The 13,869-nt window shown below is 45.1% G+C and overlaps 1 protein-coding gene across 3 annotated transcripts in view; it reads right to left on the bottom strand.

Moving 5' to 3' along the window:
• ARHGAP18 (Rho GTPase activating protein 18) overlaps window positions 1-13,869 on the bottom strand; it is a 259,642-nt gene that overhangs the window by 48,558 nt on the left and 197,215 nt on the right. For all 3 annotated transcript variants that reach the window (XM_069726051.1, XM_069726050.1, XM_069726052.1), the window contains exons 7-9: window positions 11,448-11,539; window positions 7,602-7,679; window positions 741-900 (exon numbers count right to left, since the gene is read on the bottom strand). In XM_069726051.1, the coding sequence (XP_069582152.1) occupies window positions 741-900; window positions 7,602-7,679; window positions 11,448-11,539 (330 nt within the window). The remainder of the gene's footprint in view (window positions 1-740; window positions 901-7,601; window positions 7,680-11,447; window positions 11,540-13,869) is intronic.

Raw genomic sequence — 13,869 nt, 5'->3', positions numbered from 1 at the left:
GTGACTGCTATCATCCCGAGAATTAAGAGCCATTGTGAATGGAGTGGTAGCCGATCATGTGCACTGTGTCTCTATTCAATCCTATAGGAGTGCCCAAAGCCAGCCAAGCACAGCGCTCTGCTATCTAAGAATTGATCGTCCACCACTCCATTCACACAGGGCTCTTGAGAACCCCCGGTTCCCAGGATCACTTGAGGTCCCAATGGTCAAACCCCTCCAGCGTTTTGGGAAGTTATCTCCTATGCTATGTCTAAGGAATAACTGCCAAATATCAGAATACCCCTTTAAGGATAATTTACACCTGGAGACCGAAGCCATTAAAGATCAAATCACCTAACGAACAAGAATTTTGAAGGTGGAAATGTACTAGACTTGTCGGGCTGCTACCAAGGAACTAGAGCACTTAATTGTGATAAAGACTCAATCTGTTATCTGATGTTTAATAGTGTAAGTAATCATAAAATCTCAAGACACAGCGCGCACATGAACTTATGCTCTAGCAATGATGTAATCAATGTCACCACCATGTCATGCTCAGCAATAAATGGCAAAACTAGCATTCTGGAGGTCAGCTCCAGCTTTCAGTGGCTTCATTATAGTCAGAATAAAAGTCCTTTCATACAATGCTCTTATTTAGTATACAGTCTATACTTCCTCTACATAAAATGACGCCAGCCACGCCATCTCCGAAGAAGCAGAAATGTCGGGCACCATATTTAATAAAACTATACAAATCTTACACTGCACAGAATGGAAAGCTTTCATGTATTCCACCGTCAGCAGTGGCAGAGGGAGCTCTCGGATGAAAAACTTTAGGAGGCTGGCCGCGTCGTGCTGCTTCACCGTATCCCAGTTGAATGTTCCCTCGTTAAACTTTGCTTCTAATTCTAAACATAGAGACTGAAAAACAATCATTAGGTTATCATTTCAATATTTAAGCATTCTGAATTTTAGTTTTTCAACTGCAGGCCCCACTACACTGCAGTGCAAATATTTAGGAAGCTGTGGTTTGCACAATTTCCTGCAGAATATTGTGGGTTTTAAAGAGGAAGATTCATTCAGATCTAAAAGATGATACTTAAACCTCTACCCCTGGGTGATCCTTATCTGCTATTTATAAGCTTGTGCTGGCAGCTTTCTTCCTTGGTTTGGAGCTCTCTATTTGTTATAAAGCTATGATATGCTTCCAGAATGGTTGTCTAAGCCATACATGTAATAAAAAATAGTCTAAGCCCATCTCCTGCACATGTTCAACCTGCTTCTTATCGCTGCCTTATTTTTTACACTGCAGCTCTGTTTAGTCTGATTAGAATTATATGTGCTGCATAAATCCCCATAAGTAAGCCAAGTTTTAAAAGGAGTTGTCTCATGTTCTAGTCCATGTTCCCCAGTCCTCAGCCTATCTGTAAGCTGAAGACACTGCACTCCTGCTCTATTGACAGTCAAAACCAGTGATATCTTTATACTAATGGTCCGAAAAGGTACAAGTAGAGGAATCTATGCCTCGGCAGCATTGGAACAGCACAGGTGCATTAAAGCAGGTCAGACAAAGAGCCAACATTGAGCTCCAGCAGTTTGGCCAACTTCAGATCAGTGCTTTCGCCAATGATGCTACACATCAGTAGTGGCCAACAACCTAGGAAAAGAGCAGTAACCAAAATTGAACATTACTCCACTCTTTATTATGGAGAGAATTTTTAATAAGGACGAGGTCAACTTGCTTGTTTTTACAAGCACTTTGCAATTATGCCCATTAAGAAGATGAGAAGACGACTTTAATGTAAAGAGGCACTCTTTTGCCCTGATATCTCCTTCACTACAGAGATACTAGCAGAGATCAGGTCATGCCACATCACCTCCAACTGCAGAAAGGGAGACATTATTGGGCCTGGAGTGACAGGAGCTACTCTGTACTGTTCACCCCTCCTGTCTAGGGCATTACAGCAGTGTGCACCTCCATCTCCTAAAAACAACCATTTCTCTATAGATTACAGGGGGAGCAGTTACACCTCCTCATTTTGGGACTGGCTGCAAGTCACAGCAAGGAACTCCACACTGCTGTGTGACATATTGTCCCAGAGGGGAGGGGGAGCAGTGAGGAGCAGCTCCTGTCAACTGAATTACAAGTGTTTTAAAGATAATAGAACTGCACTGGGCATCTCAACTTTATAGTCTATGAGGTCAGGGTCAGTACAATTTAATCTGTCTACATGCAATACCCCTTTAAATGTGTCAAATTCATTAAGATACAAGTATCTCCTAATAAATTTGTCACATATTAATCCTGCAATCTTTCTTGCCAAGAAGTAGAAAACCAAGGCTTGATCAATTCTGCCCATAGCTTGAATGTTCATTTTCTTCTGCCAATGGGGCTACTAAGAGTAGGAACCTGAAGCTTTAACATGCTGTCCTATTTAAGGTGCCACATCCGGCTCAATACTTTTTATTCTACTGAGATCATAGACACATTTCTGAACAAGTAGTAACCAACAAAATTACACACATTGTGAAAAAGCTAATAATGGTTTGGTACATACATGCAGGGCTAAATTTAAAAAGTAAAAGTATACATCTTCAGGTGACTGAGCAGGTCAGATATCCTGTTATTCCTGCTCCACAAGTATGGTGTATAGAATATCCTATCCTATAACAGGTTTTATCTGATTTACATTAATGAAAAATAACTACATGGTATGTAATTACAGCGGAAATCTACAGTATTTCATAACAAGAAAAAAACAGAGCTGAATACAATAGACGTAACATAATGCTGTTAGTTACAGCAATGTTACAATAGACGTAAGTAAGCAAGTTGGATACTTTTAAAAGGGAACATGTCAGCAGGATTTCACTCCTCAAAGTATGTGCATGAAGCTCTTCCAAACACTAATCCAGAAATACTTTTCCATGGCCAGTCGATTTCTTCATTACTGAGAAATTGGCATTTGTATTCATATGCAAATAAGCCTCTAAATCTGAAGCATCGGCCACTTCAGCTCAAGGCCCTGCCCAGAACTGCCTCTTCCAGCTTGATTGACAGCGTCTATGCTGTATGACTTCAGACAAAAGAGTTCTCAGTCAAGCAGGAGAGGGCACAGGGCAGGTAATAGAGCTTGAGTGACAGAAGCTCCAGATCTTCAGTCTCATTTGCATATCAATTCAAGCACTCATTTCTCAGTAACAGAAGTAGTGTGGCAAAATAAAGGGCTATAAGAGCAAATACAGTTGTGGCAAAAAGTATTGACACCCCTGCAATTCTATCAGATAATACTCAGTTCCTTCCTGAAAATGATTGCAATCACAAATTCTTTGTTATTATTATCTTCATTTAATTTGTCTTAAATGAAAAAACACAAAAAGAATTGTCCTAAAGCTAAATTGGATATAATTCCACACTAAACATAAAAAAGGGGATGGACAAAAGTATTGGCACTGTTCGAAAAATCATGTGATGCTTCTCTAATTTGTGTAATTAACAGCACCTGTAACTTACCTGTGGCACCTAACAGTTGTTGGCAATAACTAAATCACACTTGCAGCCAGTTGACATGGATTAAAGTTGACTCAACCTCTGTCCTGTATCCTTGTGTGTACCACATTGAGCATGGAGAAAAGAAAGAAGACCAAAGAACTGTCTGAGGATTTGAGAAACCAAATTGTGAGGAAGCATGAGCAATCTCAAGGCTACAAGTCCATCTCCAAAGACCTGAATGTTCCTGTGTCTACCGTGCGCAGTGTCAACAAGAAGTTTAAAGCCCATGGCACTGTGGCTAACCTCCCTAGATGTGGACGGAAAAGAAAAATTGACAAGAGATTTCAACGCAAGATTGTGCGGATGTTGGATAAAGAACCTCGACTAACATCCAAACAAGTTCAAGCTGCCCTGCAGTCCGAGGGTACAACAGTGTCAACACGTACTATCCGTCGGCGTCTGAATGAAAAGGGACTGTATGGTAGGAGACCCAGGAAGACCCCACTTCTTACCCCGAGACATACACACTTCAAAAATCACTAGAAAATGGTTTGAGAGAAAGCACTGGAGACTTCTAAGGTGGCCAGCAATGAGTCCAGACCTGAATCCCATAGAACACCTGTGGAGAGATCTAAAAATGGCAGTTTGGAGAAGGCACCCTCCAAATATCAGGGACCTGGAGCATTTTGCCAAAGAAGAATGGTCTAAAACTCCAGCAGAGCATTGTAAGAAACTTATTGATGGTTACCGGAAGCGGATGGTCGCAGTTATTTTGGCTAATTTTTTGCAACCAAGTATTCGGCTGAGGGTGCCAATACTTTTGTCTGGCCCATTTTTGGAGTTTTGTGTGAAATGATCAATGTTTTGCTTTTTGCTTCATTCTCTTTTGTGTTTTTTTCATTTAAGACAAAATAAATGAAGATAATGATACCAAAGAATTTGTGATTGCAATCATTTTCAGGAAGAAACTGAGTATTATCTGACAGAATTGCAGGGGTGTCAATACTTTTGGCCACAACTGTATGGTAAATAGTTTGGGCAAGAAATCCTGCTGACAGACAAGCCTCCAATGATTGGACTTTAACCAATCACAAACTGACAGCATTTGCAAAGGTTTCAGAATGAAACCCCCTAATTATTAGGGAGGATCATGTGTGTCATCTACATAGCACTATATATAAACACTAGCTATTGAACCCGTTCTACGCCCGGGTGGCGAGCATTTATATTGGTATATTGTCTCCATCATGGTATGTGCTGCTCCATCCTGCGTCCCCATCCTGCGTCCCCATCCTGTCATGCGCTGCTCCATCCTGCGTCCCCATCCTGTCATGCGCTGCTCCATCCTGCGTCCCCATCCTATCATGCGCTGCTCCATCCTGCGTTCCCTTTCCTGTCATGCGCTGCTCCCATCCTGCGTCCCCATCCTGTCCTGCGCTGCTCCCATTCTGCGTCCCCATCCTGTGATGCGCTGCTCCCATCCTGTGATGCGCTGCTCCCATCCTGCGTCCCCATCCCGTGATGCGCTGCTCCATCCTGCGTCCCCATCCTGTCATGCGCTGCTCCATCCTGCGTCCCCATCCTTATGTCCTGCTCCATCCTGCGTCCCCATACTGTTATGTCCTGCTCCATCCTGCGTCCCCATCCTTATGTGCTGCTCCATCCTGCGTCCCCATCCTTATGTGCTGCTGCATCCTGCGTCCCCATCCTTATGTGCTGCTGCATCCTGCGTCCCCATACTGTTATGTCCTGCTCCATCCTGCGTCCCCATACTGTTATGTCCTGCTCCATCCTGCGTCCCCATCCTTATGTGCTGCTGCATCCTGCGTCCCCATCCTTATGTGCTGCTGCATCCTGCGTCCCCATCCTTATGTGCTGCTGCATCCTGCGTCCCCATCCTTATGTGCTGCTCCATCCTGCGTCCCCATCCTTATGTGCTGCTCCATCCTGCGTCCCCATCCTTATGTGCTGCTTCATCCTGCGTCCCCATCCTTATGTGCTGCTCCATCCTGCGTCCCCATCCTTATGTGCTGCTCCATCCTGCGTCCCCATCCTTATGTGCTGCTTCATCCTGCGTCCCCATCCTTATGTCCTGCTCCATCCTGCGTCCCCATACTGTTATGTGCTGCTCCATCCTGCGTCCCCATCCTTATGTGCTGCTGCATCCTGCGTCCCCATCCTTATGTGCTGCTCCATCCTGCGTCCCCATCCTTATGTGCTGCTGCATCCTGCGTCCCCATCCTTATGTGCTGCTCCATCCTGTGTCCCCATTTTTATGTGCTGCTCCATCCTGCGTCCCCATCCTTATGTGCTGCTCCATCCTGCGTCCCCATCCTTATGTGCTGCTGCATCCTGCGTCCCCATCCTTATGTGCTGCTCCATCCTTTGTCCCCATTTTTATGTGCTGCTCCATCCTGCGTCCCCATCCTTATGTGCTGCTGCATCCTGCGTCCCCATCCTTATGTGCTGCTGCATCCTGCGTCCCCATCCTTATGTGCTGCTGCATCCTGCGTCCCCATCTTTATGTGCTGCTGCATCCTGCGTCCCCATCCTTATGTGCTGCTCCATCCTGCGTCCCCATCCTTATGTCCTGCTCCATCCTGCGTCCCCATACTGTTATGTGCTGCTCCATCCTGCGTCCCCATCCTTATGTGCTGCTGCATCCTGCGTCCCCATCCTTATGTGCTGCTCCATCCTGCGTCCCCATCCTTATGTGCTGCTGCATCCTGCGTCCCCATCCTTATGTGCTGCTCCATCCTGTGTCCCCATTTTTATGTGCTGCTCCATCCTGCGTCCCCATCCTTATGTGCTGCTCCATCCTGCGTCCCCATCCTTATGTGCTGCTGCATCCTGCGTCCCCATCCTTATGTGCTGCTCCATCCTTTGTCCCCATTTTTATGTGCTGCTCCATCCTGCGTCCCCATCCTTATGTGCTGCTGCATCCTGCGTCCCCATCCTTATGTGCTGCTGCATCCTGCGTCCCCATCTTTATGTACTGCTGCATCCTGCGTCCCCATCCTTATGTGCTGCTCCATCCTGCGTCCCCATCCTTATGTGCTGCTGCATCCTGCGTCCCCATCCTTATGTGCTGCTCCATCCTGCGTCCCCATCCTTATGTGCTGCTGCATCCTGCGTCCCCATCCTTATGTGCTGCTCCATCCTGTGTCCCCATTTTTATGTGCTGCTCCATCCTGCGTCCCCATCCTTATGTGCTGCTCCATCCTGCGTCCCCATCCTTATGTGCTGCTCCATCCTGCGTCCCCATCCTTATGTGCTGCTGCATCCTGCGTCCCCATCCTTATGTGCTGCTCCATCCTGTGTCCCCATTTTTATGTGCTGCTCCATCCTGCGTCCCCATCCTCATGTGCTGCTCCATCCTGCGTCCCCATCCTTATGTGCTGCTTCATCCTGCGTCCCCATCCTTATGTGCTGCTGCATCCTGCGTCCCCATCCTTATGTGCTGCTGCATCCTGCGTCCCCATCCTTATGTGCTGCTCCATCCTGCGTCCCCATCCTTATGTGCTGCTCCCATCCTGCGTCCCCATACTGCCTCTGACCCGCTCGGCGCCGAGTGCTGGGGGGCCTGAGCAGGCGGGGACACCGGCACGCTGTGGGGGTCAGGTGCCGGTATCGCCGCCAGCTCAGGCCCCCCAGCACTTACTATACTCACCTGTCCGGCGTTCCATCGCTGCGCGCCGCCATCTCCCCGGTCTCCTGGCCGTGACTATTCAGTCAGAGGGCGGCGCCGGCGCGCATTAAGCGCGTCACCGCGCCCTCTGAACTGAAGGTCACAGACTGAAGACCGGGAAGATGGCGCCGCTCAGCGATGGAACGGGGACAGGTGAATATAGGCCGATACTCACCCTCCTGGCGGTCCCTGCTTCTGCGGTGGAGATCGCGGTGTGTGTTCAGTGTGAACGCACACCGCGATCTCCCGGGAGCGTCGCTCTGTGAGGCCCAGACTGCGTCGGCGCTTGCGCTTGCGCAGTCTATAGAGGCTTCGGACAGAGTGACGCTCCCAGCGTTATATTATAGATATAACCCCAGCCATTCTCCTACACATAGTGTGGGCAAGTAAAATAAAGAAGAACATATTGGCATATGGAAGTATAGAAATATATGAAGTTACTTTAATTCGTGAAACCACTCCAGGTATCCTTAGAACACCTTCCGTTTCCAGTCCTCCTTTCTCTATTTGTTCAATCAGCTACAAAGAAAACAAATATATATAGTTGTGAGAAAATATAAACTTTTCCTTTATCATGAAACAATTTGATGGCTTATATACAGGGCCACCATGAGGGAATTACTGCCCTTATAGGTGTATGGGATCCCCCTCCTCACCGGGCCCCAAGGCCAAGACTTCGCTCAGTAACTGAAAGTGCGTTCCTGAACTCGCGTTCAGTTGAAATCTATTTCCCTGCAGAACCCATTTCCTGCACTGCAATAGGAACTGCCAGCCAATCAGAGGCCGGCAGCTGATGTATATCACATTGCCTGAGTACGATATAATTGTCATGAACCGGCGCATCCGCGCCTCAAGGAGTTGAAAAAGACAGATGGCAGGGCAGGATGAGAACCCATGGTGGGGCAGGATGGAGAAATATGGGGGCCATGATGGGAGGACACATGGGGCCATGATGGGAGGACACATGGGGCCATGATGGGAGGACACATGGGGCCAGGAATGAGACATAGTAAGGTGCAAAAGTGCTGGAATCAAATAGCCAATCAAGTCCACATCCCCACCTCCCGGAAGGAGGAAGCGCTGAAATGCACTTAGGGGATCAGGCTGCGCGTTCACACCTTCGGTAAAGATGAAATCCTGATCTCCTTCCATGCCCATTGCACATGCACTGTACTCAGACTAATTTTATATCAGTCAGCACTAGTGGTGAGCAAATATACTCGTTACTAGAGATTTCCCGAGCACGCTCGGGTGACTTCTGAGTATTTTTTAGTGCTCAGAGATTTAGTTTTCATCGCCGCAGCTGAATGATTTACATTTGTTAGCCAGCATAAGTACATGTGGGGGTTGCCTGATTGCTAGGGAATCCCGACATGTAATCAAGCTGGCTACGAGATGCAAATCATTCAGCTGAGTAAAACAATCTCCGAGAACTAAAAAATACTCAGAGGTCACCCGAGCGTGCTCGAGAAATCTCGAGTAACGAGTATATTCGCTCATCACTAGTCAGCACCTATTGTGCTCATATGCTTGATCGGCTATTTGATTCCTGCAGTTTTGCACCTTACTATTTACTTATACTCTATTAACACCAATTCATGTGCATTTACACCATTGCTACTACATATACATATATGTATGTACCCCATATTATGTTTTCTCAGCTACCGTATACTAAAGGTGCTATTTTACTTGTACTCTGCTATGATTATGCTGATTATTCTCTTTATTTTGGACATGTGTTAATTTTCCTATATTAACTCTTTGGAGATTATACTATTAGGAGTGATTGATACCCTCTTTTCTGTAACGTGCATCACCACCTAGTTCAGCTGTTTTTCCTTATGGTTTTTATATACTATGTCTAATAAAATTTAGCATTTTACACCTTTAGGCCATGTTCACACGATCCTTTTTTTCATGCGGAATTGCCGCGATTTTCTCGCTGCGGGTCCGCAGCTGTTTTCCATGCAGGGTACATTACATTGTACCCTATGGAAAACAGGAACTGCTGTGCCCACAATGCGGAAAAAAAAAAAAAAAAGCCGCGCTGAATAGCTGCGGGAAAAAAGAAGTACCATGTCACTTCTTTTTTCGGAGCCGCAGCGGTTCTGCACCCATTGACCTCCATTGTGAGGTCAAACCCGCAGTAAAACCCGCAGATGAAAAAAATATCTTTATATTTGTGGTGCAGAACCGCTGCAGCAGGAAGTGCGGGGAAGCGGGCGGAAGTGCGTGGGCGGAGTGTGGCTGCCCCCCCCGTGCTCCGATCCCGCCCCCCCGTGCTCCAATCCCACCGCCCCGTGCTCCGATGCCCCCCCAGTGCTCCGATGCCCCCCCCGTGCCCTAATCTCCCCCCCTTATATTTACCCGGCGTCCCGGTGTCCGTCCGGCCGTCTTCTCCCTGGGCGCCGCCATCTTGCAAAATGGCGGGCGCATGCGCAGTGCGCCCGCCGAATCTGCCGGCCGGCAGATTCGTTCCAAAGTGAATTTTGATCACTGAGATATAATCTATTTCAGTGATCAAAATAAAAAAAAATAGTAAATGACGCCCCCCCCCTTTGTCACCCCCATAGGTAGGGACAATAAAAAAAAATTAAGAATTTTTTTTTTTCCACTAAGGTTAGAATAGGGTTAGGGGTAGGGTTAGGGGTAGGGTTAGGGTTAGGGGTAGGGTTAGGGGTAGGGTTAGGGTTAGGGGTAGGGTTAGGGGTAGGGGTAGGGTTAGGAGTAGGGTTAGGGGTAGGGTTAGGGGTAGGGTTAGGGGTAGGGTTAGGGTATTTTCAGCCATTTTAACCCTAAAAAACTTCCTAGAAAACACACAGACTCTGCATAGAAAACTGCATAAAAAAAAAAATCAAAAAAAGGATCAAAAAACGCATCAAAAAACGCATCAAAAAAGGACAAAAAAAGGACCAAAAAAAGGACCTGCGTTTTCTGCCAAGAGATGCAGTTTTTTAAAAAACAGTCCTGAAAAAAAAAGGATGGAAATCAGGAACGTGTGAACATACCCTTATGGTTTTTGAAATGGTCTATTTTTGCATCATGTTTTCCTATATGATTCCTATTTAACTTTGTGCATGACCCTTAATTCTACATTATATTTTAGAAACTTGTTCTGTCTCTGCTACTGCATTGGAAGTGGCAGTTGACCCCCTTATCTCTTGCGACCCTGTGTGGCTGCACAGGGTGCACCAATTATATGTCTGTCCCGGATGTTGATATTGGCCAACAAATACCTGAAATTTTGGATTCAATTTTAAAGGGAATTGGTCATGTTGATAATCTGATCTTCAGGTAGAATGTTACAGAGCAGGAGGAGCTGATCAAATTGATTAACATTTTTGTGGGAAAAGTTTTAGTATAACTTGTATTATATTCATTAACTCCGTAGGCATTGGTAAGCCTACGAGCCCAGCTGGTGGCCGTATTGTGTATGGTTGTGCATACAGTAGGACTGCCCACTGGGCTCATATGCCTACCAACACCAGGGATGTCAATGAACAAAATACAAGTTGAATTTCTTGAGAAAAAGAAAAAGATGGCACTCACTATTCTTGTAAAAAGACTTTTATTTCACATCTTTAAAAACATGGAGCAATGGAGAAGTGTGGAGAGCGGGATGAACGGATGATTGCCGTTTCGCAACTGTGCTTCAACAGGTCCTGTGTTCACGGACAGGACCCGTTGATCTGCAAGGTTTGTATGTTCTCCCCGTGTTTGCGTGGGTTTCCTCCGGGTACTCGGGTTTCCTCCCACAAACCAAAGACATAATGATGGGGAATTTAGATTGTGAGCCCCATCGGGGACAGTGATGATAATGCGTGCAAACTAATGCGCTGCAGAATATGTTAGCGCTATATAGCAGAAAACGGCAGTCGTCCGTTCATCCTGCTCTCCACACTTCTCCATTGCTCCATGTTTTTAAAGATGTGAAATAAAAGTCTTTTTACAAGAACGGTGGGGGCCACCCTTTTCTTTTTCTCAAGAACTTCAATGTTGTGTTTTTTCCAGTGAGCGCGCTATCCTTGCTGTACAAAAGGTGCATATCCATTGATTATACAGTCAATCAGAATAGCAACAGATTGTGCCGGGTTTCTTGTTCTCAATTCACATTGACGACATACAAGTTGATCTTTTCCAGAAAAGCCATTTATTCTGCTCAGCTGTAAATGTCATTATGTCTGCAGATCAGACTGCATTTACAATATGACAAGTTCCCTGTAACAAAATACATCACCATCCTTTCTTATACAATGAATTAGAAAGGAACAAAAGAGAACATACACTTTGAAAGATTAGTGGGACTTTGGTGCCTGGATTTTTCCTCTGATCTAGCTCCAACAATACAGACAAAGGAACCTGGAAAATGCCGAAATCTAGCAGAAAAAAAAAAAAAAAAAATCAATATTTAAGATTAAATAGTTTCTTTACCAAAAAAAAACATTACGGGGGTTGTCCGTCCTTAGGCTACAAGTCTTCAGTCACTAGACTTGCGAATCCCTTCCATCATGCACACTTGCATTGAGCAAGACCGTGCACATATAGTTGGCAAGTGACCGCATGTATGAAAATTGCACATATTGGGTTAAGGAACTTACCGGAGGCACTGTAGAATCCTCATAGCACGTATTAAGCGCAATGTGAGGAAACACAAGTCTGCAGTCACACAGCATGACTGTAGACTTGTAGATTGAGGCTGGACAACCCCTTTAACTATGTAAATTATATTCTTTTAGCTGTCCAGTATGACAAATCTTAGCTTTCATATTACATATTTGGTTTCTATATTTAGTATCATCTATCATGCTCCTGAATGCATAAATTCTGATATCAAAGTTCACCTTTTCTTATGAAATGGTAATGATTGGGTAGACAACACCTCTTTATGGCATATAATAAAGCAGCAAAAAATGCAGTGACAGCGTAGCAGTATTCATACCATTGAGTGTGTAACAGTGCCATAGAGATCCTAAATAGCATTTGCCTAAATAATACTGCCTAATCAATAAATGAAGGAATGCTGCTAGATCCACTACAATGTTAAATGAAAGCTTTGGGTGCCCAAGTGTAGATCCATTTTTGCTCTAGGCACTAAAGGAAAGTCTGTCATTTTTGCTCCTATTCTATGTGTAGGCACCAGTGGGCACTCTACTTAATAAGCGATTGATGTAAATGAAGGTACAGAAACGCCATACATTCCATGAGTACAGAAAGAGGTTCTGAGAAAGTAAAGGGATTACCCTGATGAAGATACTTAGTAGAACACCCCAAACACTCACTGGGACTTGTCAGCGATATTGAGGAGCAGAGGGAGAAGTGACAGAGATATTTACTGTGCGTTACTGGGTGTCTAACAGGGTTTTAAATGTTCACTTGAGTTAGATAAAATAGATACATAATACTTGTTTTTGGGGACACTTTCTGTATTTCACTCTTGTTTGGAGATCCTCTTATTTGAGTAGAACAATATTTTTGGCAACAGGCAGAATAGCTGGCAGATCAATAGGGTCAAGGGCTGCATTGAGGGGGGGAGAAAGCAACAGTAAGCCATAGAACCATGCTATTTTTGTGAATTACAGCATTTTGGGACACTTCAGGGCTGTGGAGTCTGTGTCAATTTTGGTGGAGTCGGAGTTTTGGGAATAAAATGTCTGTTCTGTTCCTGATCTAAGGATCTGGGCTTTTAGCTGTGCTGAATCTGTGCTGCACTTTATGTACATGCTCAGTAGTGACCGATGCTGTGTTGTCGGACTTGTAGAATTGGAGTTGTAGAGTCCAGAGTCGGGGAAATGTCGGAGTCAGCAGTTTGGCTTACCGACTCCACAACCTTGTTTAGCACAGAAAAGCAAACATATTAAAGACACTGTATGTGCACACGTATCTTTGAGCTCTGCAGATTTTTCCGCAGCGGATTTGATATGTGGCGAGATACACAAAACTCGCCAAGGGCAAAATTCACCACATGCAAAACTCGCCACATGCAAAACTAGGCTCACGCAAAACTCGCCACACGTGCAAAGCTTGGCACGCGGAAAAATTGCCACATGCACAAAAGTTGCACCACATGCAAAAGTTGACTCACACAAAACTTGAACATACTCAAAACGCACCACACAAAACTCGCCACGTGCAAAACTTGCTGCACACAACCAGCTACACTAACTAACAGGGGCTGCATCGCTCAGGTCTCAGCAGTGAAGATCTATGGGTAAGGACTTTAGCAAGGCCATTTAGAAATTTCTGACCTTTTTTATTAGGTCTTACACTCAATTACTCAGTCTATGATAGGCTGGATGCCTCTGTATTAGCACATTTTGCACTTGGCACTTTAAAAGATTTGCATGTTACTACATTTAAAATAATCTACTTGGCAGTAGTGTTATCGAGTGTGATAGTAATATCTAGTTTTTTCGAGCCTTATATGCTAATATTCCTTCCCATTTCACTTACATACGCTGGTCCTGGGCGTTACACCTGTGAAGTCAGACTTTTCACCTTGTCCATATGTGATTGATCTTGTTTGTGTTTGTTATGACCTATCTGTATTTATACAATAAACTTATTGGATTTTATTCAGAATATTTTACTCTCGTATTGGTTCATTTGTGTAGTTACACTAATCTGTTACATGCAACTCGACACACAAAAAGTTGCTACACGCATGTCGCCACACGCAACTCAACACACAACTTGACATATGAAACTC

The sequence above is a fragment of the Ranitomeya imitator genome, chromosome 5, assembly GCF_032444005.1.
Source record: "Ranitomeya imitator isolate aRanImi1 chromosome 5, aRanImi1.pri, whole genome shotgun sequence".
Lineage (NCBI taxonomy): Eukaryota > Metazoa > Chordata > Amphibia > Anura > Dendrobatidae > Ranitomeya > Ranitomeya imitator.
This window is presented reverse-complemented; position numbering and strand designations above follow the sequence as displayed.